Consider the following 22,719-nt stretch of genomic DNA (forward strand, 5'->3'; position numbering starts at 1 on the left):
CGGGCAGGCTTGAACAGAGGGGAGGTGGCCAGAGTGGCTGCACACAAACCCTTATAAGGGAAACTGTATAAAATATATTTGCACCAGCAGGCATGGGCCAGGTCGCTCAGTCTCACAGTCTGTATCCGGCCAGTGAAAGGTTTTAATAAGGAGATGTAGACTCAGATCTGTGTTTACGAAGTTCATTCTAACTGCTCCACCGGGAACAGGCTGTGGTAAAAAAAAACATGCACGATGCATAGGGACTCCTTACTAGTCTATAGCAACAGTCCAAGGGAAAGAGATGGTAGGAGGTGTAGAACTAATCATGAAGCAATTAGGGAGACAGGGCAACTCAAACCATGACCATGATTTGCTCTGCACCATGAGGCACAGGGTCCTGGCGAAGGGTGGCTGCAGTCCACGCAGTTTGGATTACATCTAAACTATCTTGTTCAGCTGAGAGGATGCCAGCTGGGCATCCCAACAGTGTGCCACCACGGCAGCTGATTACAGCCAGCAATGATAGGACTAGGATGTGTAAGAGCCTGCAGGAGTGAACAAAGTCACTCAGATGTCCTACACAAGAACGATGTGTGAGGGGGCGATGGCTCAATGCACTGTTCTGAGGGGGATGTGCCAGCTTGGCATCAGAGTTTCCAGGCTGGACTTGTCTGATAACGGAAGGGTACACCTCATGGTGTGCCAAGCTAGTTTCCCGGGGCATACGAGAAGACCCTGGGATAAGTCACCTCCCTGCAGCCCTGTGATGTTTGCATCTCTCACATTGCAATTGTCCTTTCTCTCCTCAGTTTACCAGTGATACCCTATTATCACTGTTTAAAATTATGAAAAATTCCATATTACTAACGAAGTTGATACCACTTATGAAGTTAATCATGAGATGGTCTGTGTATTGTCTCAATGAACCCTGGAAGGAAGCCTGGAAATAGGAAGGAAGGTCCTACTTTTTGGGTAACTGGATTAAGGCTTGGAGAGGTTAAATAATTCACAAGGATATAAACCTGCACTTACTGCCAGAGACTGCGCTTTAACCAGAGCGTTTTCCATCTCCAAAAACCTCGTGTTCCATGTGCCAATTCCAAATAATAACTGAAGCCATTTTGTTACTAATTTATTGGCTATAATGAGTGGGGTGGTTGGCAGCATGTCAAAGAAAGAGGAAGTGTAAGTGCCAATCAAATATGTGCCTGGAAGTCTGAAGGCCTGGAAACATTTGGCAAATAGTATCAATAGCTACTGAAGACTGACTGTGCAGGGATGCCAGAGCACAGCTAGCTGCTTCCACCAGGCACACTTCCGCATCTCCTCCTTGCTTCCTTCTTCCAGACACTCCTTTACTTACCCCAACTTGGGAGTGTTAATTTCAGAATAGGAAAAGCCCACAACCATGTACACACACACACACACACACACACACACACACACACACACACACCATAATTTCAAGTCTCATCGTCTAGTATTCAAGTGCTGGTTACTGGGATTAGGCACAGAGTTAGGTTGGTTTTACCCCACCCCCACCCCTAATATTTTATTGACTATTTAGGAATTTTATTGACTATTTGACTAATGCATCCTGATCACATTCGTTTCCCAGTCCTCTCAGGTCCACTCCCCCAATCTTGTGACCTCTCTCCCCCAAAAAGATAGAAGAGGAGGAGGAGGAGGAGGAATAAGAAGAAGAGGAGAATGAGGAGGAAGAGGAAAAAGAGGAGGAAGAAGAAGGGAGGAGGAGGAGGAAGAGGAGAAATATATAAAATTCAATTTGTTGCTCATATATTCACTGGAGCATGGTCAAGTTCTCAGTGGCCAGGCCCTTAAAGAGATCTGAGTCCTCCCGTCCCCTCCCCCTGCTGTAAGCCGTCATCTGTGAAGAGCTACACTTCAGGGTCCCTATCACATTTTTAAGAGTTCTCTTCAAGGCTTCCTGCCTAGGCAGTTACTTTCTGGGGGCTGGGTGGGGGGAAGAAGGGGAAGATTTATACAGCAAATATTAGCTCCTTTCAAATTTCAAACATGCAATTACATAGATCCACCATTGGCAAACCAAGAGAAGACAGTGTGAAACAAGCCACACCTTACTTATGTTAGGTATAAATGCTGAGATGTTAAGAGAAACACTGTTTAAAGGCACCAGAGGCATTTTATCCTGATGCAAGTCCATCCTTGTCACATTAGTTACATGTGTGGTATTCACATCTCATATTTATTTATATAAAATAAAAATTTGTTAAAAGTTTTTTTTCCTGATGAATATCTACAATGATACAAAATAAAAGTAATTTATTTTCTTGCTCTGGCTGAGTGAGCACTCAGACTAAGTCCCTTTCACCCACCATCCATAGGAAGACAGTAGGCTTACTCAAATATACTCTGTAATCTCAATACAAAGCTAGCCATGACAATGAGAGCCCATGAGGACAGATAACCCTCATGCTACTTAACATGGCTGTTAGAAGACGGGTTTACATGGACTCTGTGGCCTGCTTTTCCATCACCACGCCCTGTCAGGGCTGCCTTGCCTGGCCTTGCAGTCAGCCCTGATGAGACCCGATGTACTGGGTTTGGTTTGGGGTGAGGATCCCTCTTTTCTGAGGAGTAGAGGAGATAGGGGAAAGAGGGAGGGAGGGTGGGACTGGGAGGAGAGGAGGGAAGAATGTAAAGAGAATAATAATAATAAAGCGAAGACAGGGTTCTGTGACTGAAATGCCTGAAGAGAAGGAGAGGCAGGCACTGCGGAGGCGCGCTGGAAGGAAGCCAGGCTGGGAAAGGCCAGGTATGCTCGCCACGAGGGTGCTGCTTTCTCTTGATTCAGAAGCTACAAATTTTAAGGGAATAGCCCGAAGTGTTTTTTAAGGTCAAACTAGAAATATGCTGATGATTTAAAAATGCAAGCCAAGTGCTTTATTCCATTACACCAGCAGTGCTACTACAGTTTAGGAATATCATTAAATCAGCGCAAACCCACACGTACCGTTTTCTGTACATTTTTCACCGTGCTGCCTTCTGACTACGAGTAAGCAGCTAATCTGCTCTTCCCCTCACACTTCCTCAAAGTGACAGATCCAGCCCTTGCCTAGCGCAGGAGGTCTTCATTTACTGCGTGCCTTGCCAACAGCACTTTTTGGCTAGCCAGCACTTGAATCTGGAAGTTCCCTGGCGGTACCCAGAGGCTGTCGCATGGGCTGTGGCCCACCTTGTTCCTCACTTCTTCCATTAATCCAGGAGGCTTTTTTCTAGACCCCTACTATGGAGTAATCGTATTTGCAGAATGAGGGCAGTTTTTGGTTTGGGTAAGAGTTTTGTTAAAAAGAGTTTGAGAGGGCAAATTGTGAAAAACAAGGGAAGTGTACTCTTTACCAAGTCAAAACACTGACCATACCAGGTTGGAAATTTCTTTTAATTCTCGTGGCCAATGAGTAGACTCCCACTCTTTAGTTTTAACCCCTGTGAAAAGAAGAGCATCATCTACAATTGAGGGATGAATCCTGCCCACAGGAGGAAGCGCTGTTTGCATAATAATGTGTATCTGTCACACATATGACCTGAAAACAGAGGCTATGTAAGATGCTGGCCTGTAATTATGTTCAGTAAGTGGTAATAAGGCCACATACAACTCACCATTTGGCTACACTTGTTACTGAGCCATGTATGCACGTGAGCATTCAGCAGTCACTATTAACCCGACAATCAGGAACAAAGAAGTTGTTCATAGAAAAATATGAGAAATACTTTCTGTTAAGTCTGCTTAATAATACACACGACTGTTTCCCCCATGAGTATACATACCCAACCCCCACATAATTTTCTCTAAAAAATTATTTATTATAATTTAGTCATGTCACATCCCGGCTGTTATCCCTTCGCTCTTATCTTCCTGTTCCCACCCTCTCTGCCTCTTCCACTCTCTTCCCCTCCCCTAGACCTCTGACAGGGGGTCCCTCTTGGCCCACCATCAGACCTGTCTGACCTCAGCCTATCAGGTCTCATCAGCATAGTCTGCATCCCCTTCCTCTGTGTGCCAGCAAGGCCGCCCAGCCATGTTCTTGTCCTGAGCACCAAACTGCATCTGATTCGCCTTAATGGATGGCAAAGGGTGGGAAGCCTTTTAAAAATCGATGGGCAGGAAAGAGTCAATAGAACAGTAATGTTTGTGTTAGTTCAGTCAAATCAGCTAAGGGTTGTTCGCCTTTTCACCTTGGAGTCATTTGAAATAGGCTGAGCATTTGACTCACATAGGGTTTATTATACTGAGTGGGTTTTTATGTGTAATGAACATCATAATATGAAGCTATAAATGCTAATAAACATAATATATTGCGAAAATGAGAAATTATGTGTTTTAACTTCGATCAATTTAAAAACATAATGTTTTTCATTAACAAGGGAAACGAAAAGAAACACAGGGAAGAAACAGGCAACATCTAACAAGAAGTGGAGTCTTTGCATGGCACCAGCTTCGTAAGGTGCCATTTTCCTGTGCCAGGCTTGGTACATGCTCTCCCGCCTCAGTGCCCTGCCCCCGCCTCGCTCATCTGCACACTATCTGCACGACACACAGAGGGGTGCGCTCAGGCTCATGGAAGGCATTTTCAGGTCTTGGGGCTTCCGAAACACTAAGCAGCCCTGAAGCGAGGGGCTGAAGTGCACTCTATGCCCATGCTTTGGGGTTTCTTATTTAGACAACAAGGAAGCTCTTCTGCATTTCGCAAAATGTACCGTGAGGTGGTGGATCTAGAGGCATGACACTCGGGACACTTGTGGACTGTGGACATGACAATCATCATGGTCTCCCATTTCTCAGGGTATATGTCCTTGTCTGAGATCTTGGCCTGCCCTGCCGCCTCACCTCTAGCAGAGCAGACATGTTTTAAACTAGAACTGCCACTTATGCTGGCTGAAAGTTTTTATTATTCTAAAGAACAGGATGTTTTACTTAAAAATTGAAGCTATACAATTGTTAGAATGGTAAACAATTGCTTTGGTAATTATTATCTTTCCACTGGACTGTGGGCCTCCTGGGCTGTGAGTTCACTATTGAGATGGAGAGCAGTGATTAGGGAGTCCTGAGGGATCACACTCTGCTGGCTAGAGATGCTCAGATTCTTTAGGGATTTTTCATTTCAGACACAGAGGCTTTGACAGCCTGGGGGTACAGATGCACTCTGTCATTCTGAAGTCCCCATGAATAAGAGTTCCAAAAGTTTGCAACTTTGGAGAACAAGTCAATAACAAAAACATTGGTTATGTTTACCAGTCTCAGTATACACAGTGGAAAAACTAGACTTGGGCTGAGTGATGTGTGGAACGCCAGCAGCCCAGAGAGACCCAGTCCCAGTGGAGGGCAGTGAAGAGTAGGGTTGTCCTGGGCTCAGAGTGGCAGGTCCATCCAGGCATGGTCAGAGAAGAAAGCAAAGATGAAGACATTTTGGGTAGGTAGGCAGGCGTGGGTTGTAAGTCCTTTGCCGCAATGGCTACATAGGGCCTGGGACCTGAGCAAACTTGCTGAGGGAGAAGAATCAGGAAGACCAAGATTGAGAGGGGGGGCGCAGGTCAGCATGTACCAAAGGCCAAGGAGGAGGAGGAGGAGGAGGAGGAGGAGGAGGAGGAGGAGGAGGAGGAGGAGGAGGAGGAGGCAGCAGTTGTGAAAGGGTAGGCGAGCACTAGCTGCCTGCCCTGATCAGTCACATGTTTCTGCTGGTGAACTGCTGAAGCCCCTACAGGCCAGGATGAGGGACGGTTCTCTGAGGTGGGCAGGTCATTGTCCTGGGTTAAGATGGGTTAAGAGTGGCTGGAGGGAAAAAGCTGGAGGATTCTCTGGGGCTTTGGCTTGTTCTGGGAATCCTGTCCTTGCAATTCTCTGCAGCAGCACAGAGGCTGGGAGAGCTGTTCTGACTCCTGGCTTCTGCTGGGGGTTGGAGAGGAGAGGGCCCAGATGACTTAAGCCTGCTCTCACAGAAGAACAGTGGTCTCAAGAATCTCTTCAAGAAAATGGTGGGGCGGGTGGGAGAGGCTTGATTTAAATGTGCCATCTCCACCGGCTCAGGTTTTTTACCTCTTTCTCCTTTATTCAAAATATATGTGCACCTACATCTATATACATATATACATCTGTGCACCTCTTAAAAAAATCCCCTATTTGCTTATTTTGGCCAGTGACGGCTAACCCACCTTTTTCAGCAGTGGGACCCAAGCACATGGCCAGCTAGCAAGTGGACTGACTCCATAAAATGCATATGAACAGCCAGTTGAGACAAACCCTTTCCAGTAAGCACACGAGAGAACAGACTAACTCCATTTTAGTAAACAGTCTCAGTTTAAAAGCTTAAAATAACCACCTATCAGAGACTTTACATTATGGGTATTTTCTTGGGTGTAGTTTAAAAACAAATCTGTGGGAAAAAGTAGGAATAGGGCCAGGTACCTTAGGGCCCCAAGGGAGCAAGATATTTGGATGTGCATGGGTCAAGGATCAAGGCTCAGTACATAGGGATGTAGCTTGTGAGGACAGACTGGAAAGCCATCTTTGAAAGGTGAGTTTCAATGATTTGAACACACATTTCTTATATGTTTATTGGTTTTGGGATTGTTTGAAGAGGCAGGAGTTCAGTGGAAAAAAGCAAGGACTTGCACTTTTTTTGTTGTTTGTTTTTCAAGACAGGGTTTCTCTATGTTATCTTGGTCATCCTAGACTTGCCTTTGTAGACCAGGCTACCTTTGAACTCACAGCGATTCACTTGCCTCTGCTTCCGGAGTGCTGGGATTAAAGGCGTGCACCACCACGCCCAGCAGGACTTGCACTTTTGCTCATGCACTTTGCACATTAGCATTCTGGAAGGGGAGGGTGGGGGCATGTAGACAATGAACAAATAATAAACTGTCAGTTACTGGAGAGCCCTATGGTCAAAATAAGAATGATATTGTATTAAAGTGAGACAGTGATGATTTTAGGGTGAATGTGTAAAGAGATGGTGGATACCTGATCCCCCGCAAAGCTCCCGAGGTTAGAGCCCCCAGTATGTGAGGCAGAAAGAGGACCAGAGTGTAGTGCGAAGTGAGCAAAACACTTGGGAGTGCAAAGCTGAGAGGTGGGATTAGAAATGAGACTTGAACTCTCTCTAGACAAAAGCCTCCCATAAAAGCACAATTCTACCTGACTGTAAATACGGCAAACTTACCGTCCTATCATGAGAAAAAGTAAGGGGAGCTCTCACACAATCACAGAAACAAAAATGCAAACTTTAACTGGTTAATATTCAGGACAAGCAGTTTCGTTTCCCAGCACGTTCCACATAACACTTCTCTCTCCTCTTGCCCTCAACTCAAAGGCTGATGGAGCTTCTATCCTCACCCAGATAACAATACGGGCAAGAGGAAGAAACAGAAAAGAGACAGGAAGTGTGTTGGTCAGCTTTCCATCGCAGTAACAAACACCTAAGATGAGCAACTTAAAAACAGGAAAGATTTATTTGGCTCACAGAGACAGAGGTTTCAGTTCTTGCCTACTGACTTTGTTGATCTGGACCAGTATGCTGTAGTGGGGGACATGTAGCCGTATGCTCACTCCATGACAAACAGGAGGTGCATGTATAGACACACACAAACACACGTATTCACACAGATGTGTGCACATAGATACACATACATACACAGAGGAGAAACAGAAAGCACAAGAAAGTGATAGGGGTGAGGAGGAGGAGGAAGAGAGGGAGGGGGAGGGGAGGGGGAGGAGGAGAAGGGGAGGAGGAGGGGGACGGGGAAGGGAAGGGGAGGGAGAGGATGAAGGAAAGGGGAGGGGGACAGGGAGGGGGAGGGGGAGGAAGCTTGTGGTTCAGCATCATCCTCAAGGGCACACCTCTAATGGTGTGCTTTTTCCAACTAGGGCCCCCCCCCCAAGCTTCAACTGCCCCCAGTTTCACCACAGGCTTAGACGCAGACCTTCAACACATGAGCCGCGGTGCTCTAAGTACGGAAGATTGAGGCCTCAAGCAAGCAAGTGTGAATCTGTGGTGATGGAGTTACAAGATCAAGAGGCACTGATACCCTTTCCCATAGAGAGACCGCCAGAGAAATGATAGGAGCAATCTGTGACTTTATATATGCAGACCAAAAAGACATAACGCAAAATCCAGGCAGCAGGAAGACCACGAACGGCATAAGAGAAGAGAGATGCTTGCTTAGGATGGAGAGTCTCTGTCCTACTTTAAGATGGCCCAAATGTGACAAGGTGAAGAGGAGCCTGAAGGGCAAGCTCCGTGGGCTTATTTTCACATCATCTTTCTTGTGCCAGAAGAAAAGAGGGTTGAGCACTAGAAAGAAGGTCCATTCGGCAGAATCCTGACAAGTGGAATTCTGCTTCCACCAGGTCGGCTAAGCCAGCAGGAACTGAGGTCATTGGGTATTAGTCATTCGTCAGAGTCTTCGGGGCTTTATCAGATGATTGCAATTATAAATATGTTCATATCACACAAAAATATGGCAGAGCCACAAAAGACTTAGACCCTAACATAATCTTCAATGGCATTTAAAAGAACCAAAAAAAAAAAAAAAAAAAAATCCCAAAACACAAAACTCCCAAACCTAAGATGGTAACAAACAACAAAGCAAACACTGTGTATACCCATACCTTCCACTGCTGCTTGGGGATTCTACAGCCGTTTTTGATATTGTTTATCTCCATAAACATTTAAAACCTTAGGAAGCATTTGAATCCAGTCCTTCCCCTCCCAAACTTTCCAACAGGTCGTAAAATAGCAGGTAGCATTGCTATTTGACAGAAAAACTGAAAGTCAACTCATCCTTGCAAACACACAAGCAGAACGCAATCACAGCTTATTTCATAAAATTCATTCCTGAGCAAAAATACCTTCTACAGTTCTGAAGAGTCTACATAAACATATAAATGGCTGTGCCTAAGGGACAGCTCTAAGCCTGCAAACCCAGAGATGGCATTTTCAAATAAATGACTGGAGGCTGCAACAGGCATCCATTTTTGCTCTTTCTGGCAGCATGCAAATTTACATGCTAGGAAACATTTCTCAACATGAATGAACTGTGAAATTGTTTCCTCCTGCCCCACACTCCTCTAAATTGTATTAGATTATGTCAGCCATTTCTACACCTTGTAAAAGCTGTGAGTGCCCCATGAGGTAGCCCCAGCGGATTGGGAGGGAAAGGCCCCAGCGTGTGAGCTGCTGCCTAAACATCAGTTGGCGCATTAGGGAAAAATAATGGGGACTACCACCCATTGCCTCAGGATGCATGGGAAAATGGCTCTGCTGCAAATCGAGACACGCCAGGGTGTGTGATGAGGTGAACCATATACATTTCACTTCCTAGACTGTAATCTTCTCAGGAAAATGATTACCGTTGCGTCCCACCTCGATCCAATGTCAAGCACTGCCCTGAGAGTACAAGTGAATGATTTCACCGGGAAGAAAACACGCTCTGAATATAGTCAGTGTCTTAGCTATTTCCAACCCGGAGCCAACTTTCCATCACCTGCATTTGCTTGCTTTGTGAGTTGTATATTATCTCTAATATTAATCCTGCACACACAGAATGAAGAGAGCAATTATGTTTCAGAAATGAAAATCTTTCCAGAATAAAATGTAAATGAAAGACCGGAGGATACTGACTGTTCTGTTACGCTAATGAAGTTAACTGAAAGTTGACTTCAAATCATACGTGTATGCACATGAGTGTATGAAACATGAAAGTCTTAGGTTCTTAGATGCACTTCACTGAAGGTACTGTGGTCACTTGTCACAGGGCCACATCCTGTGGTCCTATTACTGTGCAAACCTGCATATGCTTCCTGTCTGTGCTGTGATTATAGTCACATTAACACCTGCCTCGTTGCCAGCGCTCAGACTCTCCCTATGCAGAGCTTCCCAGCTAGGGGCCAGGTTAGAGGCTCATATATCTGAGAGGGTGCCTCAGAGATTTAGCTTCTTTCATATTTTTTTCAAATTAATTGTCTCTTTCTCCTTTAACTATAAGGCCCTATGTTTTGAGATGTGAAATATAGGGTATTATTTATAAGAAACACAATAAATCACATGAATTGATCACATGGATCGATTCATCCCCCTTTATATGACAATACATACTGATCTTTTACATTTATGGCCCAATAATGCCTTTCTGTCAACTCCCCAGGCTGCGGCATTATGAGTCAGAAGCCAATGCACAAAGCTGTAGGTTTTTTGAACTTATATACTATTGTTAAAAATGAAATTATGGACAACCAGATAGCAAATGGGGTTGAGAACACCTTTTCCTCTTCATAGTTTGTCCTTTTAAATTTCACTATGAAGAAATATAAACTAGTTTTCCCTAAGTGAATGAACACTCGGTTGCATAAAAGTGTTGTCTGTTCTGTTGGTGAATTTTCTTGTATCCCATCTATTAGAATCAACCTGGAAAAGGGATTATTAGAGTTGTGCACTATCCCATCAAAATGTCAATCACTCATCCAGTGTTTAAGGCTCTTTTCTATTCAGCTTGATGAAATAAAAGCAAACCATGGGACCCTTCCCTTCATAGTAGCCACAGAATCCTAAGGTTGGATCTGACCTCAGATGGCATTAACTCCAATGTTTTCTTTTACACATGAAGGTGTTTGTAATAGTATGTGAAAACTGGGAAGGGCGACAGCCTTGTCTGAGATCATGTACCAGGCTAGTGACTGAATGGTGATAAGGTTTAGCCCCTTTCTTCTTCTTTTGAAGCCAAGGCTCTACTTTCTAGCATATTTAACTCTCTTCTCGCTTGTTCAAACTACAACTTCTCAAGCTGTTATAATTAGGATTAAAGTTGGATCTGCCCCCTCCATCCATCCATATCGGTCTGTCTATCTATGTGAAAATGCCTTTTTATACACACTGAAATTCTAATTTCAATTTTAGGCTCATGATTTGTGACGGTGACAATTTTCCATGGACCAGGACCACAGGGATGAGTGCTAACATCTGCGCATGTCATAAGTATTCCCAGCTCTAACAAAACTCCTGTAAGCCGTGTAGATGGCCTCCCAGGAGCCTTGTTAGGACTCTTCCATGGCTCCGCTCACTGTTCACTGCAGATTGGATCAGAGGTGGATACTTGGTTCAATCTAAGCCAATCACATTGACAGCAGAAACTAGAAAGTAGAATTGACATTCAGACAGAGTCTGTCAGCCTCCACATGTAGACAAAACTGTGATATACAAACTTCAAGAGCTATCAGACAGCCACACTTGGGATGAGAAGCAGAGGGAGCTAGAGTTCAGAGAGAGGCACGGAGCAGAAGTGAGGATGGAAGCAGCGATGGAGATGGGGCCTTGCCTGGCTGCTCTGCGGGCTCTTTAGTCCTGGCCCATCCTGAGACCCGCCTGTCCTTCCATCCTACCATGCAGCATGGTATTCTACGAGACAGACGCGCTACCTACTGCTGTAATGAGGCTCCTGCAGCCCGGCATTCTAACTACACGAATCCTTCCTGCGTCTGGCTCTCTCTTCCCAGCTCTCTCGATGCTAGCAAGGTTGCCTTTGCTCCAGCTCACTTCAGTCTGACCTGAAACATGACGTAACAGAATGCACTCTGGAGCTGAAGCGATGCTCTTTTTGGTGTCAGCCTTCTCCACAGGGCAACTCACAGACTTGGTGAGAGATGCATTCCTGTAACTAAGACTATTAGTGGAGCTCGAGGTTCCCTGGCTTCCAGTAACACCCAGCGCATAACAAACAGGAAATTAAGTCATGATTTATCTGAATAAACTAGCTTCCATAAATATGTATAAGAAGGCGGTAGTGTTATACTGTATGCATCTGGTCTTGTCTGGTTTTTTGAGGCTTGATTGTACTCTGTAGACCAGGCTAGTATAGAACTCACTATGTAGTCTAGGCTGCCCTCAGGCCTGCAGCAATTCTCTTGTCTTAGCCTCTTGAGGACTGATGATCCTATGTATTTTTAAAGCCCATTCACACTTATGTATTCCTGATTAGCCTAAAATAATTCAGAAGCCAATAATGTTTTTGAGATATCAAAATACTTATCAATCACAAAATTATGAATTTGTGAAAAAAGTGAATTGTCATTTGAACTTACATAATTTTTCTTGATAAATTTAAAGGTATATAGAACACTCATACTCCAGATGCACCAGACATCAAATGCCTATTAAAATGGCATATTTATGAAAACCGTGAGTAAGTTACTGTTCAAAAGAGCTTTCCCTGTGCTGAATTAGCCCATTTGAACTTCCTCAAAACATCATGAAGTAATTATTGTGCCTGAGTGACCTTGCATCATATGACTTGCTCAAAGCCCTGCAGCCAGGTATTTGAATACAGGTGGGTTGTTACCACCACATCACAGTTTGGATGAGAAAAGGGTATGAAGTAAGACTTCAGACGAAATGATCTCTGGCTGGACATTGGCATAGGCAGGTGGATCTCTGTGAGTTCAAGGCCAGCCTGATCTACAGAGCAAGTTTCAGGACACCGTTACATGTTGAGTTTGTCTCAAAACTGAACCAAACCAAGCAATGCCCGAAACAAACAAAACACAACCACTACCACCAGCACCACTCTCACCACCACTGATACCACCAGCCCCACCGGCACCGCCACTGACACCACCAGCACCAGCCCCACCCCAACATCGACACTACCACTATTATCACCACTACCACCACCCACAATACCACCATCACCAACACCACCACCACCAACAACAACAACAAAATAAGAACCCTGGGAGATGCTTTGCGTGTTTGGCAAATAAGTTTTATATAATCAAAAATAATCTACAACCTTTAAAGTAAAAGGGTTTAAGTCAAAACCATGTAGGTTCCTGATGATTCTTACCGAGGGTTAGATGGAGAAGGCGGATTCATTTCTTTCTGATAGTGACGGCCCTGGTTCACTGGCTGAAAGAAAGAAAACATCTGTGAGGCAGGAAGCAATAAATGCAATGTGCTTTAAGTTCACCTTCACATCAGTTCTCAGTTTTTATAGTTTGATATCAACACTTGTCAGTTTTCACATCTTATTCTACATACAGGAAAGGACTGGCTTCACTTCCCAGCATAGGCAAAGGCTCTGAGAGGCCCAGCAAATCGCAGGGCGATATAAATGATGAAACACAGGCCATTTCAATACTTGGTGATAAGCTTCAATAGCATCTACAATGCAGATAAAGGCCACACATAGAGTTCTCCTTGTGAAGTTTTTATGCTGTTGCTATCTCCAGAGACAGGAACAAATAAACAGCAACAACAAACAAAACAAAACAAAACAACACCCAAACACCACCACCACCACAACAACAAACCCACGATCTCTTGTTGAAAGCATGAGCAATAACTAGCAAAAACTAGCTAAGTTTGCAAGGATTTCTTCTATTGCCATTAACTTGGATCACTCATGCAAATCTTAGGTTCCCCCCCAAATGTATAAGACAACTGTAAGCATTGATCAAACTGAGCTGAGAAAGTGGTGCTAATAAAAAAATGTGAACTCTCAATTCCCGCCCCCACAATAAACCTTTCATCATTATTTGAAACACAACTAAAAACAAACAAATAAACCAAAACAAACCCCCCCCAAAAACAAACTAATGCTAACAATGAAATATGATCTTTCCTCTTTGGCCTATAAAGAGAGAAAGTTAGTTACAGCTAATACCAACTCCATTTTGAACAGCATTCTAAATATTTTCCTTATGTGGTTAACAATGACAAAATTCTAACAAGAAAACCACTTTATTTCAGCATTCTTATTTTACTGCAGGTTGGAATTCGGATGCTTGTGTGAATTTCCTTGGAATGTTTCTTCTATTTGCAGAGAAGTTGTTAAGGCTTCCGTACCCATGGTAGGTGTGGCCCTCAGTGAGGACCCCAGCCAAGGCCAACAGTGCAGCTGTGGCAGCTGTACATGAAAAGCCTAACTTCCTCCTTCCCCACACAGTCCTTATTTTAAGGGGTTCTAAAATAGTAATAGCACAGCTGGTGAGAACTTGTAAGAGTAAACACTCTCTTGCAAGTATTCCTCCAATAGCCAGGTGTGGTGGCGAATGCCTTTAATCCCAGCACTCCAGGAAGCAGAGGCAGGCAGACTGCTGTGAGTTTGAGGCCAGCCTGGTCTACAAAGCAAGTTCAGGACGACCAAGTATCAAACATCCGTGGGATCATCACATGAGGTAGCCTCGCTACCTGTGCCGCACTCAGCTACTTTGGCAGCTAATGGCATCAGCTCATCACCATTTCAGGACTACACAACAACAGCTGGGAGAAGAGCGGATGGGAAGCATGTCAAAGGCACAACTCTGCTCACCAGAGAAATCAAGCTGTTAGGAATTTGCAAGTGAAATTTAGTTGACAATTTATGCTCTAATATTTCATAGTGAAAGACATTAGCAGGCGAAAGGCCTAACGGGTTGCTTCTCTGGATCAACTCCCACTGGTATAGGAAATCATTCCCAATAATGCATTCATTGGAATTCACTCAGTACTTCAGCAGCACCAAGGCCTCCAGTGAATGGACTTCTGTCTATTTATTTCCACAGGCCTTTCCAAAACTTTCTGAGCATCACTGTCCTGATATTCAAGCAAAGTCCATCCCCAAATCTTACAGCCATTAATTCCATGAACACTCATCCCAGCTCCTTACTCCAGATGCTGGTTTTTTTTTTTTCCCCCATTGGAAGGCACCTACTGTGTTTGTGATGCAGCCCCTAACTCCAGATGCTGCCTTTCCTCCACTGGAAAGCGCCTACTGTATTTGAGAGGCAGCTCTTTGAACTCTGTAGATCCGTTCCTCTCCATCTTTGGTCATGTTTAGATAAGGCGGAAGAAGAGCACAGCCATTAATGACTCTCAAGTGTTTGAAAACAGTCAACAGAGGCTTAGAGGAGTGAAAACTGTTTATGTGAGACGTAGGAAGGCCAGTGGCTGCCTGTCCACAGTCGAGTGTTGCCAAGTGGGTGTTAGGGGGTTTAAAACACACTACTCCACACTTGTATCTTGCATTTGAGAAATAGAAGCAGCGACAAGGTCACACATTCCTGTCCTCACTCTTTACCTTTCACGTATCTCATAAAACCTAGGAAGGTCTTGGTGATCTGCCCCTGAGATAGGCCACAGCACCCTTATGTGACTGGCTCCCTTCCCCCCCCCCCCCCCCCCCCCCCACCCCGGGAAGAAAGGAAAACCCTTATCTCTGAAGATACAGAAACACAAGAAAGAAGCTGATCAAAAGGCCTTGCTAAGCGCTCCCACTGTGTTTCCAGGAGATCATATCACCTTTATTAAATCATATTTCTCCATAATTTTCCACTTTGTCAAATCTAGCACGACAATATGCATTTAACCATTTCTCCTGTAAGATACATGTTTAACCATTTCTCTGGCTTTTCTTTTACTAATCTGTCTTGTTGTGGAGCCTCAGGCATGGATCTAGAGTGGGTAGTGAAGGAGACATTTTCCTTCCCTACTGTGTTCCTCTACATACGTATCAGTGTATTTTTAGGTAGGTAACATCCTGTGGTGGTACCTGTGATAGAAAAAAATAGAATTAGCCTTATCTATAGACTACCATAAGTAGATGCCAAAGACCATTTCTGACACCTGCAAGTAACTACAGCATTACCGACAGTGGCAGCAGCTTACCAGTGTCTGCAAACAGCCATGAGAGCAACGGCACTGACTTATATCTACTGCGCATTTGCTTCATGCTAACTCTTGAGAGAGATGATCTCATGTGAGCCCCACAGCAAGCCCGTGATCTATACGTAATTAACTCCATTTATTAGAAGAGGACATTCAGCGACTAGAGTGAACCCATGATCGTGCCTGGCAGGAGGCAGTGCCGCCAGAGGCTGTGCCTATTCAGCGAGCGTCAACAGCCTCCTATCTCGACATGAGTTTGTTTGTACCATTTAATGCTGCTTGGGAATTCATGCAAGCTGTGGACTGCATGTTCTTGAGAAGCAGCGTGGCAGGGTCTATTCAGTATATGGTATGAAAAACAACCACCACCACCACCACAACAACAACTACAAAGCAGTCCCAAGACACATTTGTCTGAAGGATATGAGACTGCCTAGTTTTTATCAATTACATTCACATGATTTGACTCTCATAGCAAATCACTATATAATTAAAATTAAAGACAGTAAGTTTTTTTTATCACAACGATAAATTTGGGCCTGTCGTCATTAAGATGTAATAGACACCGAGGACATTTATATTGTGAGGGGACTTCCATAGTCACTAACCACAGAACAACTCACACATTTCCATATTTTCTCCTGGCAGCAAAGAAATCATTGTGACTCTATTATCAGTTTTTTTTGGGTATTGTTTCTATAGTTTCATCTGATTTTTATCGACAGCTTAGCACAACCAACCACCGCCCCCCCCCCCCCCCCCCCCGCAACCTTCCAAGCTTACCAGGATGAAAACAAAGCCAGCATACCCTGCAAAGAGCTGAGGGACTAATGGATCTATAGGTTAGAAGAAATTGAGACCTATTAGATTAAAAAAAAAAAAAACCTACAATGCTAGGTTTGTATGCACAGCATCCTGGTGTCATGGAAGACGCAGATAAACTCCTGGCAGATACATGAAACAGAACCCGGCAATGGAGGAATTTGTCCTTTTGGTGGTGCTGTTGCTATGCCTTAGTGCCAGGAAAGCTGTGCTCATAAAATTAGCCACCACCCAGAAGCTTTGATTTCCTATGATCAATTTGCTGGAAATGTTGAGGTAAGGGAGAGCAGGGAAGGCTAAATAAAAGAACAAGAGATAAGATAATCCTGCTATGTTGAGAGGTACAGATAATATTTTTATGTTGTTATGTAAAATCTATTGAAAATGGCAATAATATCGCAAGGTTAATCAAGGCCATAAATAACTTGTCTGAGAACCTCGCCATATGCTTAGGATTTTATTAAGTGAATTTTGCCTCATTTTCTCCAAATATTATGCTCCGCAATATGCCACATTGACGGATGCATAAAATGAGCATTTAAATCCCCCTTGCTCCCCTTTTCCAACCTAGAAAGGCTTATATATTTGATATTAGGTTATGGTATGAGGATTTTTAATTTGAAGAAAATGATAGCTTTGAGGCATCTAATCAGAGAACAGCATGCACATTAGGTGTGCTTTTCTTGACTCTCGGTTCATAGAGGGACAGAGATAATGAAGTAGTTTTAAAAAAGGAAACTACCAAAGACTGTCAGCAAAGTTCTGTGGGGGACAGTGTGGGCACCAGTGTGTATGCTCAACCAAACACAAACACACCTTTGCTAGTACAGCTCCAGTCCATGTGCACAGCCCCAGTCCACCTGCAGAGCCCAGTCCATCTGCACATCCCCAGTCAATCTGCACATCCCCAGTCAATCTGCACATCCCCAGTCCACCTGCACATCCCCAGGGCACCTGCACATCCCCAGGGCACCTGCACATCCCCGGTCCATCTGCAGATCCCCAGTCCATCTGCACACCCCCAGTCCATCTGCAGAGCCCCAGTCCACCTGCACATCCCCAGTCCACCTGCACATCCCCAGTCCACTTGCAGAGCCCCAGTCCACCTGTACAGCCCTAGTCCACCTGTACAGCCCCAGTCCACTTGCACAGTCCAGTCCACCTGCAGAGCCTCAGTCCACCTGCACATCCCTGGTCCACCTGCACATTCCCAGCATATTCTCAGTCTACCTGTACATCCCCAGTCCACCTGCATATTCCCAGTCCACCTGCACATCCCCAGTCCACCTGCATATTCCCAGTCCACCTGCACAGCCTCAGTCCACCTGCACATCCCCAGTCCACCTGCAGAGCCTCAGTCCGCCTGCAGAGTCCAGTCCACCTGCACAGCCCCAGTCCACCTGCAGAGCCCCAGTCAACCTGCACACCCCCAGTCCACCTGCACAGTCCAGCCCACCTGCAGAGCCCCAGTCCACCTGCATACCCCCAGTCCACCTGTACATTCCTGGGTCACCTGCATATTCCCAGTCCACCTGTACATTCCTGGGTCACCTGCATATTCCCAGTCCACCTGCACATCCCCAGTCCACCTGCACAGCCTCAGTCCACCTGCACAGCCCCAGTCTACCTGCAGAGCCTCAGTCCACCTGCACATCCCCAGTCCACCTGCACATCCCCAGTCCACTTGCAGAGCCCCAGTCCACCTGTACAGCCCTAGTCCACCTGTACAGCCCCAGTCCACCACTTGCACAGTCCAGTCCACCTGCAGAGTCTCAGTCCACCTGCACATCCCTGGTCCACCTGCACATTCCCAGCATATTCTCAGTCTACCTGTACATTCCTGGGCCACCTGCATATTCCCAGTCCACCTGCACATCCCCATATTCCAGCCACCTGCACATCCCCAGTCCACCTGCACAGCCCCAGTCCACCTGCAGAGCCCCAGTCTACCTGCAGAGCCTCAGTCCACCTGCACAGCCCCAGTCCACCTGCAGAGCCCCAGTCCACCTGCAGAGCCCCAGTCCACCTGCACAGTCCAGTCCACCTGCAGAGCCCCAGTCCACCTGTACATTCCTGGGCCACCTGCATATTCCCAGTCCACCTGCACAGCACAGTACATGTACACAGCTCCAGTCCATGTGCATAGACCCAGTACACCTGCATAGCTCCAGTAGCCACAAAAAGGGTAAGTGCTCTGGAAAACTTGAAAAAATTCCTCTGGGAAGCAGCAAGTTCCTGTCTTGGGAACTTGGCTCATTTGCTGACACAAGGCAACAGGGAAAGACCCTTTAATGAATTAATTTTACTGGTGATTTTAGTAAACGACAAACATGGGATTTAGCCCCAGACAGCTTTATATTCTTTTTGTTATCATATGAAACTGTATTCATGTTTGTGTGTATGTGTGCATGTGTGTGCACATACAAGCACATGTGTGTACACACACACTCACATACCATGAATGGAATAGTTTTATGTTATTGCCAATCAAAATCAGAAACACATTTACTTTAAAAACTTATTGCAACTAAATCTTAGTTCTCTTCCCAAGGCGGCTGCGAACCCAGTTTTTGAACAAATCTCATGAGGGCTACTCTTTCCAGAACGCCTCCAAAATCGATTACTTGTAGCCTGGTTTCCACAGAAGTTGTAAAGTATTGTTTTAATTGAATTTGGGTCTAAGTTAGAAACTTTGAAAAATTTGTCTGTCAAAGGCCAATGGATTTCTCAGTAGGCTTGATTTATTTAGCTTAAGAAGCCCACGAGAGGCAGTTTGTGAGGGAAGTATGGTTACATTTAATTACACTTTTAAATGACTAATTTATTACACCTAAACACCTCTTAAACAGTACACACTGCTCAGGACTGTCGTGGTGCAGGAGAAGCAGCATATGTGGCAAACACAATAGCTTTTGCTAAGGCCTTCACCACGCTCTGTGCCTGCTCTCTAGATGCAGCACTTGTGAGATCCTCCCACAAGGACAGACGCTGGACACGGCCTCACTAAAGCTCCTTTGCACACAATGGCTCATGAAGCCTTGCTCGTGGGGAGAGCTTCTCTGGGCGTACACTGACTGTTTAGTATCAATATTTAACATAAAATATTGCACGTGCCACTCAAGCTTTACTTAAGCAGAACAAAGCTGATGTTTGTTTTGGAGCTGATGAAAGCCAGTTTACTTTAGAGTAAAAAGGAATTATTTAGTGTGCATGTTACATTTTATCAGTTTCATTTAATCAATGACAGACAACCAGCTGTGCGGCCTCATGTCGGCTGTCTTTATGGGCTTTATATAAGGACTGGGGACACTTATAACAATGTTATTTATTGTTGCTAAGGGCTCTAGTTGAGCCTATTGACCATGCAGGAGGCTGAAAATATGTGAGGAATAGGACAGGGACATTTATTTGATGTTTAGGGGCTGAGTCAGCAGGCAACGGCGCTCTCCACAGCGCCTGATACAACGGGTTCAGTCAACCCCTGGGACTGCCATGTGGAAGAAAACCAACTCTCCCGACCTGTCCCCCAACCTCCACACCTGTGCCATAGGGTACCCCGATCACAACTAAAAAGCGAGCCAGTGTGTAAGCAGAGAAGGTAACACAAGCCACCCAACCAAATGAGTGGGTGCATTCCAAAGGGAGAAGTGAGATGGAAGAGTGCCCCAGGCAGAGAACAGGGACAGGGACTCCCCCAAGCACGGGCAGCCGATGCAGTGTCCTGTGCATATGCTGGATGGGGTGGGGGTGAGTGGGCGTGGTGAGTTTCAAGTTCTCTGGGAGCTGAAGGACAGGCAGAGGCCTGAAGAGAAGGGTGTCTGGCACAAGGAGTGATGCTGCTGTCCCCACAGACTTATGTCTGCTCCTTTTTGGAATCTGAAATCCTTCTTCCGCGTTGCACACATGTAAACCGGCACTCATTCGTGAACTCTGGGTTACCTGATGCCTTCACTGAAAGCACGCCTGGAACCCAGGAGCCATACTGATGGCTCCTTCCAGCATCTTCCCATAGTTCTTTGTTTTATTGTCATCTCATCATCCTGAATTACAGAGCATCTGTCTCTCTATGAACATCTTAAGGTGGGGGCAAGTTTTATCCCCAACGCCCAGCCGGGTCCCTAACACACTGGACTAAAAAGGGTGTAGAATGAGAGACTGTAGCACAAATGAACAAGTTTGGGATGGGAGTTAGATATTCTTGGCTCTAGGGCATAAAGTAAGATAGAGCCTTCACCGTGAGGCCTAGAGTAGAGTCACAGAAAGTTCTGGAGTGATCTGAGGGATAATCCAGTGCAAGCTACACAGATATTCACACAGCACAGCCAGGGAATTATAACCGGTTTGAAAGCATGGAGTGATGTGAGAAAGGAGGCTGAGATGGGGGCAGTTCTCAGAGTGCAGGGATCCCTCTGTGCCAGACACAGGAGGCGACAGGGAGCCACGGAAAGGAAGAAGTAGAACAGATCTGGGCTTTAGAAGGTCTAGTGTTGTGTACTCTGGTGCCTCATATTTGACCGTGACTCCTGGATGGGGAGACCTGGTGGCACTCAGAGGAAGGATAACAGGCTACCAAGAAGAGACTTGATACCCTATGAGCATATAGAGGGGGAGGAAGTCCCCCTCAGTCACAGTCATAGGGGAGGGGAGTAAGGGGAAAATGGGAGGGAGGGAGGAATGGGAGGATACAAGGGATGGGATAACCATTGAGATGTAATATGAATAAATTAATAAAAAAATAGAAGGTCTAGTGTTGAAAATGAGAACTGAAATTTTAAGAGGACTTTCTTTGGTTATGTGTATGTCTGTGTGAATATACACCATGTACGTGTGTTGTCTATGGAGACCAGGAGAGGGTGTTGGAGCCTCTAGAGCAGGAGTTACAGGTGGCTGTGAGCTGCCTGCCATGGTGCAGCAAACAGAATCCTGGCCTTCTGCCCGAGTAGCACACGCGCTCGACATCTCAGCCATCTCCGACAATATGGCTTTTACTAGGTGCTTACCGTGTTTCAAATTCAGCGCCACTTGTTTTACAAGATAACAGGCTGGCTTTCACTCGTGACATTGACTTCAGAACAAGCACTCCTACCCCACAACCTGTGGCACTTGGATCAGAGGCAAGAGGATGAGGAAGTGCTGCTGAAGAAAATCAGACGAAGAGCCACCATGTCAAATCTGTGGCGTTGGGCAATAGGGGTTAAGAGGGAAAGAACTGGAGTGATGGCTTATTGGTGTAGAGCACTTGGTGCTCTTGCAGAGGACCTGGGTTTGTTTCTCAGCACCTATCTGGTGGTTTATGCCATTTGTAACTCCAGTTCTATGGGATCTGACACCCTCCTCTGACCTCCAGGCACGAGAAATTCAAACACCGAGCATCTACAAGCAAGCCAAACACTTACACACATAAGATAAAATAAATACCGTCCCCCCCAAAAAAAACTAAATAAAAAAGGAAACAAATAGAAGAGCCTTAGAACCCAAAGACTGATATGAACACGGGGGAAGAAAATGTGTGAGCAGGAGAGTTGTGTTCCAGTCTTCCGGCTCAAGGGCCATTGGGGGTGGGGCAACTCCATTCACTGAGGCAGAAGAAGAGCAGGGCATCACAGTGACTAATGCCAGGAGCCCTGTCACTTTCCTTCCCAGTGTCTGCACACCTTTTCTGAGGAGAAAGGCACAAGGTCTCAGAGCAGCTGAAACAATGCTTGCAAATTGCTCTATTTAAACTCCACATGAGCAGCAGGATACAGAGTTCATTACGGAATGCAATTTCCCATTTGTTGATAGTTCCAATATTGGAGCAAACCAAATTTGATGAAATAATAAACATATCCTATGAATACTAAAGGTAGGATTTTTCAAATTCTTTCTGTCTAAAAAATAGACTTTTCAATTTCTCATTTGGCTGAATGGAGGGGTTATTAAGTTCATTACTGATGGTGTTATTTTTGGCCGTGTGTTCTTACAGCAGGGTACTTGTCATGCAGGAGCCTTCAGTTGTTGCCAGAACAGGACAGTGATGAGAACCCAGTATCCAGGGCAACCAAGAGTTCAGACTTCTCAGTCCATAAATAATCATTCCTCAGCTTGCCCTCTGTACTGCTGGCCTCCGAGCCACTTCCTGATGAAATGAGCTCCATCCCGAGGCTACTGTTCCCTTTCTAACTGGGGTCTAACTGACTGCTGAGGACTATTCTATAAGAAAGGCACTGTTTCTCTTTTGCCTGCAACTGGCTCTGAGGCT

At 45.3% G+C, this 22,719-nt stretch overlaps 1 protein-coding gene across 1 annotated transcript in view; it reads right to left on the bottom strand.

Annotated features, from left to right (window-relative positions):
* Positions 1-22,719, bottom strand: part of Cfap20dc (CFAP20 domain containing) — a 261,651-nt gene that overhangs the window by 42,413 nt on the left and 196,519 nt on the right. The window contains exon 14 of the mRNA XM_051139606.1: positions 12,856-12,917. Within this exon, the coding sequence (XP_050995563.1) occupies positions 12,856-12,917 (62 nt within the window). The remainder of the gene's footprint in view (positions 1-12,855; positions 12,918-22,719) is intronic.

The sequence above is a fragment of the Acomys russatus genome, chromosome 3 (assembly GCF_903995435.1).
Source record: "Acomys russatus chromosome 3, mAcoRus1.1, whole genome shotgun sequence".
NCBI lineage: Eukaryota > Metazoa > Chordata > Mammalia > Rodentia > Muridae > Acomys > Acomys russatus.